Consider the following 14,759-nt stretch of genomic DNA (forward strand, 5'->3'; position numbering starts at 1 on the left):
GTACAATGTATTTTTTTTTTACACCAGGGCACTTCGTATCGAAGGAGTTGTCGTAAAAACTTCGAAAAGGGCTCATTCGATTCAAAACAGAAAGGGCTAATGCCCTTTTTAATAGTGGAAAGTGATTGGAGGGTAACTAATCCCCTTCTCACGCCTACCCTCCCATTTGCCCATTATATTTAAAAACTAAATGTTGGCTTAAGATTAAATCAAAATGCACTGTGTTAATGTTAATTCCTAATAAGGCATCTCAGCAGTATCCTAAGAACGACTAAGGGTATTATGTTCAATCTTTCGGGGCTACTTCTGCTCTTAAAATTTAACCAAATTAAAATGGCGTAACTGTATCCAAGCTATCAAAGAAAGTAAACACATTTTTTTGCGAATGGTATCAAGTTTTCTATTTCAGGTCAACTAGTGGAGGTATGAAACTAAATTAAACACTACTGTTTGCGTCCAGATTTTCAAAAGGGTGTTTGTTGCTAAAAATTTCTGAACATTTTTCTCCAGTGTACAAATAGTAGGCCAAACTATAAATACTTAAAATAAACGAAAAGATATAAAGTATTATTTTCTTTTCCCTGAAAAGACTGTCAATATAAAACGAACAGAAATTAATTAAAAAAAACTTTCCCCAAAATAAGTTTTGCAAAGAACAGTAAAGAACTCCATTAAACCAAAAATGAGCAAAAATAAAATCAAATAATCTACCAAGCCTGAAAGTACCACAAATCAGCATCGATAAATAAATGAAACCCAAAACAAACCGAAATTACAATAAATAACCGATTCAAACTCAAAACGAGCAGAAATTAACATGAGTAGGGCTCAAAACCCTTATGCCTTCCCGGGGCCAGAACATAATTTACACTTTACTGAAAAAAATGCAAATGAATGTGAAATGTCAGTTTAATATACAGATACTGATATTTAGCAATCAAAATGTTAATATTATTTGATTTATTAAAGTTATAAAAGTAAAAATATTTATACTTATTATGAGGAATGCCTACCCAACGATAAAATATTGAGCCTTGGGAGGGGCAGGGGGGATGTTCAAGTGAACAAGTTAATTTTTGCCTCTTAAATACGGATTGAAAATGCCTGCATGATTCCGCTTCCAACAAGCCTCAAGTCATAGAGGCTAAAGCTTAAAGATCATTTTAGTCGCAACATGCCTAACTTACTGCAGAAGCTGGGTGTCTGAGGGGTGAGGAGGCTGCAGGGGCCCTGGGTTTGCTGTATGTTTTTAATTATGTAAATTATAAATCCTTGCGTGATTTCCTTTTAAAATAGGCGCAGCATACCTATCTTTTTAATAAAATTTATAAGGGTTTGGAGCTCTGGTTGACTTGGATTCTCCAACCTAACCGATTGAAAACATTTTTGTGATTGCGGTCCAAATAAGCCGCAATATGACTGCCTTTCTGCCAGAAAATTTGGTGGTGGGAGGGGCGGTGAAGTTAAAGGGCCCACTTTATGCCTTCCCACTAAATGAAAATCCTTGCCTGGTATAGGTTCAAACAAAGAGCCGCTTGTGTATTTTTAAAATCTGATTTAGCGGGGGGGGGGGGTCTAGAAAGGCCATAGTTTCACTTGTGTCATCAAATCATACAGATTGAAAACACTTGATGATTCTTATTCAAACAAAGTTTAACCTGCATACCTTTCTGATAAAAAGATGGTTGCACCAAATCAAAACCTGGATCGTTTTTGTGTAGTCATTTTTTTAATTTTTTTTTTTTTTTTTTTTGATGTGTAACAAAGTAGTGAAGTTATCAGCTCAGCAAAGTTTTCAAAAATTTCGAAGGTTTCAGAATCGTGTATATCATGAGCAGATTTTTGTTCAGAGAAACTGATGTCATACCCTTTGATTGACTCATCAGAGGTTTCTGATCAGCTTAAAAAAAAAGTGTATTGCTTCGTTCTAAACTTGGTTTTCTTGCTGTCTGCCAGCTATAACTTCAATTTGAAACTGGTCCCTTCTAGACAGTGGCTGTTCTGGCCTCTCGTGCACCCGGGCCCACCTCCCTCCCCTCTCCCACAAAATATACAGGCCAACTTAAAAAAAAATGATTTATAAACAAAATTATTTTCAATTTATCAATTAATTAAAAAAAGGTTATTTTGTATTTTATTATTTAAAATAATTAATTAATTAATTTAATTGCATAATTTTATATTTTCTAATTTCTTTTTATTTATTAATTGATTAATAATTTATTAATTCTTTTTATTTATTAACTGCACCCTCTACTTTATTTAAACAAAAAATCAAAAATTACAAAACGATCATAACCGTTAGATAATGTATTTGAAATTTCACACCCCTGAAATTTCTGCGCCCAGGGCAGGTGCCCCCTCTGTTCCCCGCATGGAACCGTCTCTCCTGCTAGAATAGAGATTTCTTCTTGAAAGAAGAAGCTTGGATAGAAAAAACGAAATCTTGGCGGAACAACTTCTTACGAGGGGTGATTAGAAAGTTTTAAGACTGGGCTTGTAATTAAAAAATTGCAGTACTTACGAGCTATTACGATGAATCTGTTATAAATTAGTCCCTTACTGAATAACCGATCAATGAAAAAAGACTAGGCTGTGCCAATAAAAACGAACTGAAATTAATTGTTAAAAAACTTACCACAAGACAAGTTCTTTAAAGAAAAGTAGAGCTACATTAAACCGAAGACAAGCAGAAGTAAAGTCAAATAACATTAAATCAAGTAAAATAAAGTCAAATAATGCAGAGGGATAAGTATGGAGTCAATTATGGATTCGTGTGGAATTTTGGGTGAATGGAATAGAGAGTATGGTAGAAGTAGGCAAGTGGGAAAGGTGTCCAAACAAGTATATTCTATTTTAGTCTCATTAAATTCAGAAATGGGGGCGACAGATCAGAACGTCTGAGTCTTGGTTTGTATTCTAGGGTAAAAGAGGCATGGGAAGAGGAGGTATATTTTAGAGCTGGGCTATCTAGAGAGGATATTAAGTGGATAACTCTTTGTAGTGGTAATTTTAGGCGGGTGAAGAAGAAGATATTTGGGAAGGGTTAGAATGAAGAGTGTGCCTTACAGTTGCCCGATGTGTGGAGAGTGGGAGGAAAAGCTATTGTATTTTTTAGGGAAGTTCAAACGATTAAGGGTCTTGAGAAAGGAAATTTGGAGTGGATGAGGGGGATGTGCCTTGGGTAGAAAAACCGTTGGAAAATGAGTGTTTTTTTAGTATTAAGAATATGGTATAATTTATTGGTGTGGGTATAACCCATCGTGAGGTTGTTATGTGATGACCTTGCTTGTTTGTATTAATGTTTTTTAATAGTTTTCTGTTCTTTAATCGTTTTGACCAAAAGTTTGAATTAGTGTTGTTTCTGCTTGTCCGACAATGATTTTTGAATAAATTTTTTTGCACTCTCTGCGCACGTTCAAATCATTAAATAAGATTTATTGAAGCGCATAGAAACTTAAATCCAGCTATTCAGCCATCTTCCTGATTGGAAGTCTGCGGCTCGGGTACTCTAATTTGGCAACGTTGATACTTTTTTAGTCAGTTCTGCTATGGAAGTCCCAGCCGACGGGTGGTTAAGTTTTACCAGCTTAGACTTTTATCTCCAAAAGCTGATATTCTTCAAAGTATTTCTGAGTTTGAGACAAAATTCAAACTAACGCGATGATTTTCACAAATTTTTTACAGTTAAAAATCCGCCAAGAAGCAGACACGCCCCCAATCTCAACGGGGTGCGTCAGCCCGGCAGCCACACTGTATTCAATAAAAATTGCGGTGCTTGTTTCAATACTTTTTTAATTTCTCTGTGACATATATCACGAAGGTTTGCTTCAGCTGACACAGTTCTGACTCAAGGACAAGCAGCAACCATCATTTTTTGGCCCTAGAAGAAATTAAATGCAGGTCATATTCATCAATCCGGCCTGAGAAAACTTTCTATAAAAACTATAGAGGTTAGATTACTATGACAGACTATAGACGTAGACCTCTATAGTCTTTATAGTAAACTTTAGAGGGCATAGAGGTCTATCCTTACCATTACGGCTTCCTTGCCAACAAAATGAAATCAGTAGTATAAGAAAAACAGCGCTAAACTAAAGTATTTCTTCCATGACACAATTATGCAGAATAACTTGGATTAGTCATAATGGGCATAGGTTGCGAAATTTTGAATATAATAAACTAAAAGAAAAACATAAACTGGAAATGTAACGTCATGATTCCATCTTCCTTCTTCATTTTTTTTTTTCATTATAGGGTACCTTACGCTTAGTGATTATGAAATAAATATGAAATAGAATACTTTAACTGGACTAAATGTTTGTACATAGAGTTATATTATGGATGGATGTAACAATGCAGAGAGAAGGGCTACGTATGATTCGGAATTGTGACTTGAATTCATTAAACGTGGAACATAAGCATAGTCTTGGTATACCCTGCATGAACTTTACGCAAAAGCTCTGCCAATTATATCAAGTTTTTTTTTTTTATTTCAGCTTTACCATGGTCAACTAAAGTTCGCGAAAAGGACATTGATAATTTTCTGAACAACACAAGAATGAAATTTGTTGGATATCATTTGTCAAATGACCGAGAGTCATTGGCAGGTTTGCCTCAGCCTATTCATGAAGGCATATCCGTTCTGAAACAGGTAATTTGCTTGGTATTGTTTGTCCACTCTCTCTTTGTGGAAAACCTATGATACATTTTTGTATCCAAATTGCCAGGTGTAACGTAAAGTGTGAAACGCTAAAAGAAACACAATATTTTTTTGTGTTTTGTAGAAAGGAATTTGAAACCTCTGTTCTTGGGTTTGTAGTCATGCTGAGTTTCGTGGTGCAAATTTTGTCAAGAAATTATTCCTTTTTTGGAATTTCCCCCTTTTTTTAATTTGTGAGGCTATTGTTTTTTTTTTACTTTGGGCGAGTAAATTTACATATTTGGAATCAGCAGAAAAACTAAAATTTTTAATTTATATTCTGTTGCCAAAATCTTGTTTTTAGATTTTCTCTCCATTGAAAATGTACATTATCATAAACAGTTTGGCATGTGCGCAAATTGTCACTGTGGGTTTTAATCTCTTTTACTTCTTTTAATTTCTTTTACTTATTATGGTTATTTTTATGGTAAGGATGTAAAGTACAAGCAAATCCTATATGAAAGGAACTGCCTAAAATGTTAAGTAGCTGGTTGTACTTAAATCTAAGTTCAATAATTAAGAGACGACTTGATGGTTTCTGTATTGATGTGAGTCTAAAAAACACGGAGTGGTGCGAATTCATGAAAGTGGAGGGGTTGGGGAGGGGGGTTGTTTGTGTGTTTTGTTTTGACGAATATACAAAAAAAAATTGAGGAAACTGATAGAAGTGGCGTAATAACAGAAGGACTTGGCTAATTTGAGAAATTATTGACTAATCTTGCCAAATCCTGGGGGAGGGGGGGGGGGGTAAAAAGATAGATTTAAAGACAAATCTAGTCTTTTTAAAGAAAATAATATTTTGAAAAATCTAGCCCCTATTCAATTACTCATTCTGTTGGCTGGTGAACTAATGAACGTGTGATCCAGCATTGTCGGATAATAGATGCGTATATTAGTCCTCCATATAGCACTTTATTTGAAGTATTAACTTTAAAGTGTTTAAATTGCTCCATGGGTGTCTTCCATAAAGTGTTTCAAATGCTTGTTATAGGTGCTTGTTTTAAAGATGGGAGCATCCTCGTCGGGGTTGCGCTTCCAAGGACAAGTGTTCGTTTTATGTCATCGGAACAGTTGTTGTGTAATTATTGACCCTCCCTACATACACGAAATTGGTTACGGAGTTGACCTCTTTGCCACGTACTCCGGCATGAATGGGGGATGGGTTTGGGTCTTTTGTGGTGTGTACAACTTTTGTCTTCTTTGGGTATATTTGCACGCTAAATCTGTTTGATGCAGGTTTAAGTTCGGGGGCTTTTCACCCTTTAATGCTTATTAAAGTTTTGGTAGCCCTCTCTGCCTAAAAGAGAAAACCCACACAAAACCTTTTTTTTCCTTGTTGATTTGCATTGTGTAACATTAGACAATAAGAAGAGAGAACTCTTCCTGCTCGCTTGCCCATTTTTGGAAGATATTGACTAGACGTATTTTGTATAGAACATGTGATATTTACTATGGTTTATGTCGTGGTTCTCGTGTGAGCACCTCATATATAAAAAAATTTAAATTTTTCAGGAGAAGACAAAAATAAAATTTAGGAATTTATGGGGCAATAAAATTGGGAATAAATTGGAATTTGTTTTAAAAACACTTTATTAGTAAAAAGAAATAAACAGTTTTGTAATTAGCTTTGTGGACAAGTACTTCTTAAGTTTAAACAAAATATGGGTCTTGGTTTGGGCAATATTTTTTTTTTAATTGAATACGATGAATTATTTGAAATTGTACCATTCAAACCAACATGAAAATTACATAGAGAAGGGAAATTAGGCAGATTTGCCCAAAATGTGACATACAAAGTTTACGTGTGAGGATCGCGGTATGTGCATCCAGGAAACACTTTCTGGTCCACATTACTAAAATCGTAACCCAATTTGAAAAAGCATTTTGGGTTATTTTTAAACAGGGTATTTCAGGCAAATCAACAGTTGTGTTAGGATAACAGATTTACTTGTATAGAATGAAGAATTACTAGCTTTATTATGTATCATAATTTATTATTGTCTTTTCAGCATGTTTATACGTCTTTGGCTGAAATCCAGATCAAAAGAGAAGACGAAATTTTACAACACCCTCTATCGAAAGGGAATGAAGAAGTACCACAAACTCATGCTGAACTTCTTTATCAGGTATTAGAACTTGATTTATTCGAAATTTAAGATTACCCTATTCAAAAATATTTTTATGTTTTTAATTTCAAATATGCTAAAACTAAACGCTTTTGTTTACCTTTAATAATGTATTTTGTAAGTAATTCGTAGATAAAATCTGCATTGATACTCATAAACTCTCCGTAGTTACAAAGTTTTATACAGGCTATAATATAAAGTATTCAATCATCAATTATTCAGGATCATTTACATTTTGGCATCTCTTTTGCATACGTCAGGAGTTATTTACTAATGCAACGAAACTGGAGACGTGTGTTTTGGTTGTGAGGGAGCATTGCCATAAAGACACTGTATAATGTTTAGTTAAGCATTATTTGGTAGAATTATTATTTTCAGACTTTTTTCCATCCGATATTCTTTTAGGTGACATTCTTTAGATCAGTAGTCCCCAAAGTTTTTCAAATGATTTAAAGATGGTTTTAATGTTGGGGTACCCTTTTGCACGTATTAGTGTTAACCACCTATAATACTTTTAAGTATTATATTTTATAAGTATTTTATTTTCTTCTTCATCTTAATAAAAATGACGGAGCGCAGAGTATTCTTCTCTCGGGAGGCAGAGAAGAATCTTATGAAATTTCAAATAATGCCTATTTATATGAAATTGACAAGTTGATTTGTCAAATCTTTGATCAAAGATATTTGAAATCCAGTTCTCTTCATTATTTCCCTCTGGAATATATTTTCTTAATGACATTTGAAGTTCTCTTAAATGTGATATAGTATCACATTTTACTTCCGCGAATAGTTTGACATTGTTCTTCATCATGCTAAATACAGGTATTTAGCATGATGTTGGCCAAAGTCAGTATAACATAAGATATTTGTTTTGAAAATTTTTTATCCCAAGCCCTGAGGATCGAATTCGAATTTCAGATTTATAAAATCCTTGAATATCCTTGAATTCTTGAATATCCTATAGCCAATCCTTGAATATTGTTGTCCTGTCTGGGGTCCCCAAGCACAAAACACTGCCTACATGTCAGAGGAACTAGAAGACGTTCAAAAACGTGCTACTAAAATAATTCTTGAACCCAGGCATGAGAGTTACGAGCATGCCCTTGTGGTTATGAGCTTGCCCACTTTGTTCGCCCGAAGGCCCGATTTGATAATGATATTTGGGAAATCAATCATCTCAAAAGTGAAACACTGCTCAATTTTTCCTCCAACCGTAAAGAACCTCAAACTCAACAGGCATCAGAACAGACTACAACCCGTCAAGTGCCGAACGAACAGATTTGCAAATTCCTTCCTACCATATTTTGTTAGTGCATTAAATAAGTGATATTTTTTTTTCTTAAATGCCTGTAAACATAGCATAATTTAGCGTTCAGTTTTGTTTGCTGCGAAAGCTATTTGATTAAAAGAATACGAATAAAAAAGAGTACAAGCAAAAAAAGTCATAAAATCACGAAAACTAAGAAACTGACAAACAATGCCAAAACGACAATATTGGAATGAAAAATCATTCGTTAGTCAAAGTAAATAAACGGCAAAATTTCAGAGTACGGTAAAAAGATAAAAACTGGTAAAATCCACAAAGAATTAAGTATTATAAACATTAAAAAAGTTTATAAAGGGACATGTAAAAAGTGGGGAGTGGGGGACAAAACCAGCAAACGAATTGAGGACAAGTTAAGAATGGGTTCAGAGAAGCAGTCCAGGGCGGCTGGAATCTAAGTTGGTAGTGTCTTTTGGGGAAAATGTGTTTCTTGCGAAGATTTGTTAATGCATTATTTGCAAAAGGGAGGCACAACATAGCTCTCCTGGGCTCAGGTGTTTCCAACCTGGTTCTTTATAAGAAGAAGAAAGCTTCTTATAAAATTATTGGAATATTAATTATTTGAAAATAATTATCGTTTTATATCTCGCGGGAGATATCAGGTTGCCAAACTGGATAAGCATATTCAAGATGCGGGCATACAAAGGAAGTATAAACTCTTAAAGAATGGAAAGGGGGGGTGCTAAGTTTATTTAGGAGCTTAAGGAGGGAAACAAACGCATTAGCACTATGGATAATATTTTTAACACGGATTTCCCATTTTAAACTAGGAGAAGCTGCGACGTCAACAATTTAAAGATGGAGACAGAACTTTCTGGGGGATAGGGGACAGGGTTATGAAAACGGAGCGAATTTTTAAAGAAGCATATTGGCACTATCCTGTGTTTATAGGGGCTTATGCTCTTGTCTAAGACCGAGGCATCGGCTGCAATGTCATTGAGGATGCTCATATGGTTGCCTTTTAAATTTCTATAGTATGTTCAACAACCCTTATGTCATCCACAAGTTTTCATCTGCCAGGAAATTTCTTAGTGAAGCTGTTAACCGTAAGTATCCAAAAGTGGGGACCTAGGAGAGTACCATGGGGTACTCCATTGCGGACAAGGAGGGTACTGAAATAATGGTTCTGATATCTGTTTGCCTGCGATCTCTTTGGGAGGCAACCAATATTACGAGGAAAGAATTAATATTGACTTTAGTCACAAGTTTCTCAACTAGTATTGTGGTTAACAAGCTCAAATGCTTTTGAAGGCCATTGGGAATTAAATTTAGCCAACAATGAGGCTTTACGAGAATTCTCGATAAGAAAAACAAGTAAATGGGAGGTAGATATACTGGTGTTCAAGCGAAAAGTATTGTCAAACTTAAGGAATTAGTGTCGGCTTATTTTTTCTTTTTCACTGTTCAGCACGGCAACACTGTGCACAAAAACTCAGCACAAACCTTTTAAGCCAAATACCCTTGTAACGACCAAAAGAAAATTACAGAAAATCCCAGTTTCCAGGTATGAATAGAGCTAAGATGGAGCCGGGGGGCAACAGACGTTTTCATTTTAAAGGCCTTGGTGCTTCAATTGCCTGGAAACTATTGCTTAGCCGTGTTTTATTTTAGAAAACTTCATTTAAAGACGAAAAAAACAACATGACTTAGATAATTGAAAATTTTAAAATAGTAAAATCCTTAAGAGAACTTGGGAACAATCTTTCTCGAAATTTTCCGAAACGATACACAAAAAAGCAAAGCCCTGCAACCAGAGCATGTGAACAGTTGTGGTCACATGGGATTTGTTTAGATTGAGAAAATTACTTAGAAACATAATTTTATCTGAAGTAAAACATAGATATTTATATAAATTTTGACCTTACCAGACTAACTCGTGCTAGATAATAACCAGTTACGAAGTTTATCTAACTTTTGTTGTAGAAGGGCTAATATTTGACAGTATTTGAGTGGCGGGCTTCAAAGCTATTTATGCCTTTTGTTTTCATATAGGCAATGCTTCCAAGTTTACCTCAGCATATGATAGCGCTTCTGAAGATTTTACTTGCAACTGCCCCTACTTCTAAAGCCAAAACAGATTCTATTAATATAATGACGGATGTCCTTCCAGATGGAATGCCGTAAGTGTCGACCTTTTATCAAATTTGAGTTTGAAATCGCACTTACAAATAGTTTGAAATCGGCTACTTACAAATAGAAGCAGGAATTCAGGAGGCGATTTTAGATTTTGATATAAATAAGGAATAATTTATATTAAAGAATATGCTAATATTCAACAAAACCAAGTAATCTTTTATAAGTTTCATCGAAAAATTCGATTTTGTATTCTACAGTTTACCTTCTCCTAAAAGCTACTTAAAATGATAATCTGTCGAATAAACTATTGACGATTTATGTATTAAAACTCACAACAGCCAAAGTCATTGACAATGGTCACGGGCCCCTTTCAAAGCTCTGTGTGAGGCAAAGACCTACGAATAACCATGTAAATCTAGAAATATCTGTAGTATATTAGAAAGTATTCAAGTTATTGACTGGCAAGACCTTTGATTGTTCTAGTTATCTGAATATGAATCTTAAGCGGATCTGGTCGCATCCTTGTGGAAGGCACGCTAAATACTAGTATTTTCTAAGGGTTGTTATCGAGGACTATATCAGGGACTCACTTTTGTAACATTTTCCCCCTGCAATTTCTGAATGTTCTTGACACGATGTACCATTGCTGTTAAGTCTTTTTGTATATTCGATTTTTATATGTAGACCTACTTCTGGGGTTCAAAAATGTATAAACTCGAATATAAAATCATTCTAAAATGGAAAAATGAAACTTTTTTGGTAGGGAAATTTTCCAAGAAGAGAATAGCTGTGTTGTCATCTTGTGTTTACGTACACTACACAAACTTTTGAAATATTTAAATAGATTTGGCAAGGGTACGGGTATACTCTAAAATCAAAGCAAGCGCATCATCTTATGCTCCCTTCAAGCCTCTATGCCCAAAATTTAGGAAAGAAACGAACGAAAAAAATATCAACAAACGTATACCCTACAAAAAAAAAGAAGAAAAACAAGTGTCATCCACTAATAATAAGCGGCCGAAAACCATACCATGGAAAATAATATGAAAAACACAATAACAACTTTGCACAGAAACATCCAACTGGTGTTGGGCGATAACTTGATTAATCGATATTTTTAATTTCGATATATCGATATTTCGGAGCTGTTTTTTTTTGTTATATCATGGATTTACCAAAGTTCAGTAACGCAACTGGTAAATAAAGGGTATTTTGTATAAATTTTTTTTTAAAAATTCAAATAATATAAAATCAAACAATAAGAATAAACTTCGATTACATAAATGATTATAATAAAAACCCGGATTTGGAATTATTCGGTCCTAGGAAAAGAGAAAAATAAACTAATGGCCATTCAATAACACCAGCATGTCAATGTTTTTCCCTGAGAGTTGGTTCCGCCGTTCAGTGATTATCTGACCAGCCTTGGAAAACTCTCTTTTAGAAGGAACACGGCTTGCGGGCACAGACATTAGTTTCATTGCAACTTCGTACATGTGTTTTTGGGACCCCATAGCTCATAGCACGAGACTTCCACCACTAGAGTGGGCAAGTTTCCATTGAAACTATTGGCTCCCTATTGAAAGTTTGCAGAGCCATGGTATATTCGGCTGCAGTCAAAGCATGTCCTGCCTTAACTTTAAGGACTTCATCGTGTGGACCCCACAAACTGGCTTGATTCTGATATGACTCCATCGTAGAGACTTCCATGGTACTTGTATCTTCTGGTCGAGATTCAGCAGCCAGCAAGGCCAAATCTATCTCGTTTGCAATTTTGCTCTCAACTTGTAAAAGATCGTCAGGTGAAATATACGTTTTCTTGAACGCGGTCAAGATATGTAGCCATTGCAACGGGTATGACTTGACCGAGGCTTATAAACCTGCAATGCATTTTATTCAGCAAAACCTTTCGAAGCTCATCAGCCGCATTTGAGAATCCACCAAAATCTACCTGAACAAGGTGGCGTCTCAAAATCTTAGATAAAGGCAGGAGTTTCGAGATGGAAGGATAGCTTTCAGAAGAGAGCTCAATAATTGCCTCTTCAAACGTTGTAAGCACCGCAATCTCGTTTGAAATAACACCCCACTTACTATCAGTGAGCATGAGGTCCACTTTACCAAAAAACACAAGCAAAGTGGTTACCGACTCTTTCAAATCTTGTAGACTACGCAACATAATGAGAAGCGAATTCCATCTAGTGGTCACATCAGGTTTTAGTTTTTTGATGCAAACATTGTCAATAGAGATTTAAACCTGGTATAGCTTGTTGGTAGCTACAACAGTACATCTAAAAAAACTGACAATATTTCTAGCCTTTTGGACGAGAGGCAACAATTCAACAGTATCATTAATAGCACCCCCCACAATCAAATTTAGAGTGTGTGTGAAGTCCGAAACATGTTTCCATCCTGTACCTACTTGGGATTTAGCATCCTTTACGGCCTGAACTGCATTTGCTCCATTATCAGTTACTGCAGCAACAACCTTTTCCTTGATCCCCCACTCAGTGGCAATTTTCATAAGGTGAGCCTTAATAGTATCAGTAGTATGCCTCTCTTCAATTTTCGTAGCAGTAAGCACGTTGCTACAGAGGCAGCCTTTCTCATCCATGAAATGGGCAGTGACAGCTATGAAACCCTCAGTTGCCCGGGAGGTCCATATATCTGTGGTAAGGGAAACACGTCGTACTTTTTTTTAGAGCCTCTTCCAGTTTTATTTTCTCCACAGTATACATTTCTGGTAGAAGATCTCTTCTCAATTTAACTCGGGATGGCAGAGTATAATTGGGGTCAAGAAACCCAGGATCGGATACGACAGAGAGTGGTTGCATATCTCTCGCAATAAATTTCATAACCAGCCTGTTTAGTTTCACTGTTTTAGGGTGCTTTGCACTATATTTTGTCTTTAAAATCGAATCAATTCTTGGTTGTTTTGCACTTGGTTCTTCCGAGTAGAACTTGGGTAGGGTTACTATCCTGGCTCAATGGTCTGGTTGAATTTTGACTATTTGAAGTGACAATCGGACTAGAAACCTGTTTATCATCTGATTGAAACGAATCAGATTCAGGAGTAACAATGGCACCCCTTGCTGATGTACTGCCTTTTATGCTTTCAAATTGTTGTTTGTGGTATGTCTTCAGATAAGTATTAAAGGTTGATTGTATTCCCAGAAGTGGCCACAATTTTTTTGCATACTTTGCACAGTGTAGACTTTGTCGATACTTTTACAAAATACTCACACAGGGCTTGGCATTTTTCAAAAACTGGTAGAGACCTAGACATGCAATGTATTAAGCATTCAGTGGCAAATAAAATCCACAACTATGGGTACTGGTATCACTATAGGTGGTACTAGCACCCTCTAAACACACACAAAAGGGAAAAAGCAAAAATGGATGCTAACAGAGTGGCCAGAAGGAGCTAAAGAAGGTGGTCACCGACCGCCCGTACAAGATGAAAGACAAAAAGCAGGGTCACCAAAGGTAACAGCTACGGGTAATGTGATAATTTTCAAAAGAGGGAGCTTAAAGAGTACCTGGTTATGGAACACGATCTATTCGGAAATTGTAGTGCACTTGTCTGTCTACGAGCTCCCAGGAGGACGCTCTAGGATGCTCTTGTTAAACGAGAAAAAGTGTTTTTTCATATGAGTAAAGTACACGACATTAGAAATAGAGAAGATCAAATGGAGATTATTCTCATTTATTACTGAGCCATGCTTTGTATTAGATCTTAGAGGTACTTTCGAGTCATAGTAAGCATGACTGCTATACTTAGGTATTTTTTGCATCTTATTTGTAATAATATGTTCACTCAAGTCAAATTTTTTTTTGGCCACAGGTCTTTGTAGTGCTATTGAGTAAAAATACAAAAAAAACAAGTCCTTGCGTTTCAAGAGTCTTTCCTAAAGAATTGGGACAAAAGTTCAAACTTTTGCGGGGTTTTGAGGAAGGGGAACCCCCCCCCCCTCACATACGGAATAATTTCTGTTCGTTTTAAGTTTTACTGTTGCTCCTTACTTTCAACTGAAAAACTTTTTTCATTTAACATCTGTTCATTTTTAAGATAATGCTAGGAAATCTACCTCCCTCTTCTTGGGAAACTCTCCCCCCCCCCATGTTTGATTCCTCCATGGGCACGTCCTCCTTCGTCAAATCATCCCCCGGGAAGTCCCCCGGACAATTCCTTCTTTGCTAAAAATCCCCCTTCAGCTGGAAAATGTATTGCGGACAAATATATATATATATATATATTATACATGTATAGTTACAATTAAGCTAGATTATCTTGTGTTAATTTATCTGTGACAGATTTTCCGTGATAGAATTTTTCAGACTGAGAAAATTCACCCTGTCTGATCGGCTAGTTTAGCTTTGGTAACATTCAAAATCCGAACTTTTTATTATAACATCATTTGTGGTGAACTTTCCATTCTCAGTTGGTAATAATTCACGACTCAGGAGTCGGAAGTGAATTCTTGCGAAAAAGATGCCAGGGGTAAGATGTAAGATAAGGATAAATAAAATCAAT

The 14,759-nt window shown here is 35.7% G+C and overlaps 1 protein-coding gene across 2 annotated transcripts in view; it reads left to right on the forward strand.

Moving 5' to 3' along the window:
* Positions 1–14,759, forward strand: part of Strip (striatin interacting protein) — an 84,088-nt gene that overhangs the window by 50,705 nt on the left and 18,624 nt on the right. For both annotated transcript variants that reach the window (XM_089087091.1, XM_089087099.1), the window contains exons 9-11: positions 4,500–4,654; positions 6,712–6,828; positions 10,145–10,272. In XM_089087091.1, the coding sequence (XP_088943217.1) occupies positions 4,500–4,654; positions 6,712–6,828; positions 10,145–10,272 (400 nt within the window). The remainder of the gene's footprint in view (positions 1–4,499; positions 4,655–6,711; positions 6,829–10,144; positions 10,273–14,759) is intronic.

The sequence above is a fragment of the Artemia sp. Qi Xiang Cuo genome, chromosome 1 (genome assembly GCF_049724085.1).
Source record: "Artemia sp. Qi Xiang Cuo chromosome 1, ASM4972408v1, whole genome shotgun sequence".
Taxonomy (NCBI): Eukaryota; Metazoa; Arthropoda; class Branchiopoda; order Anostraca; family Artemiidae; genus Artemia; species Artemia sp. Qi Xiang Cuo.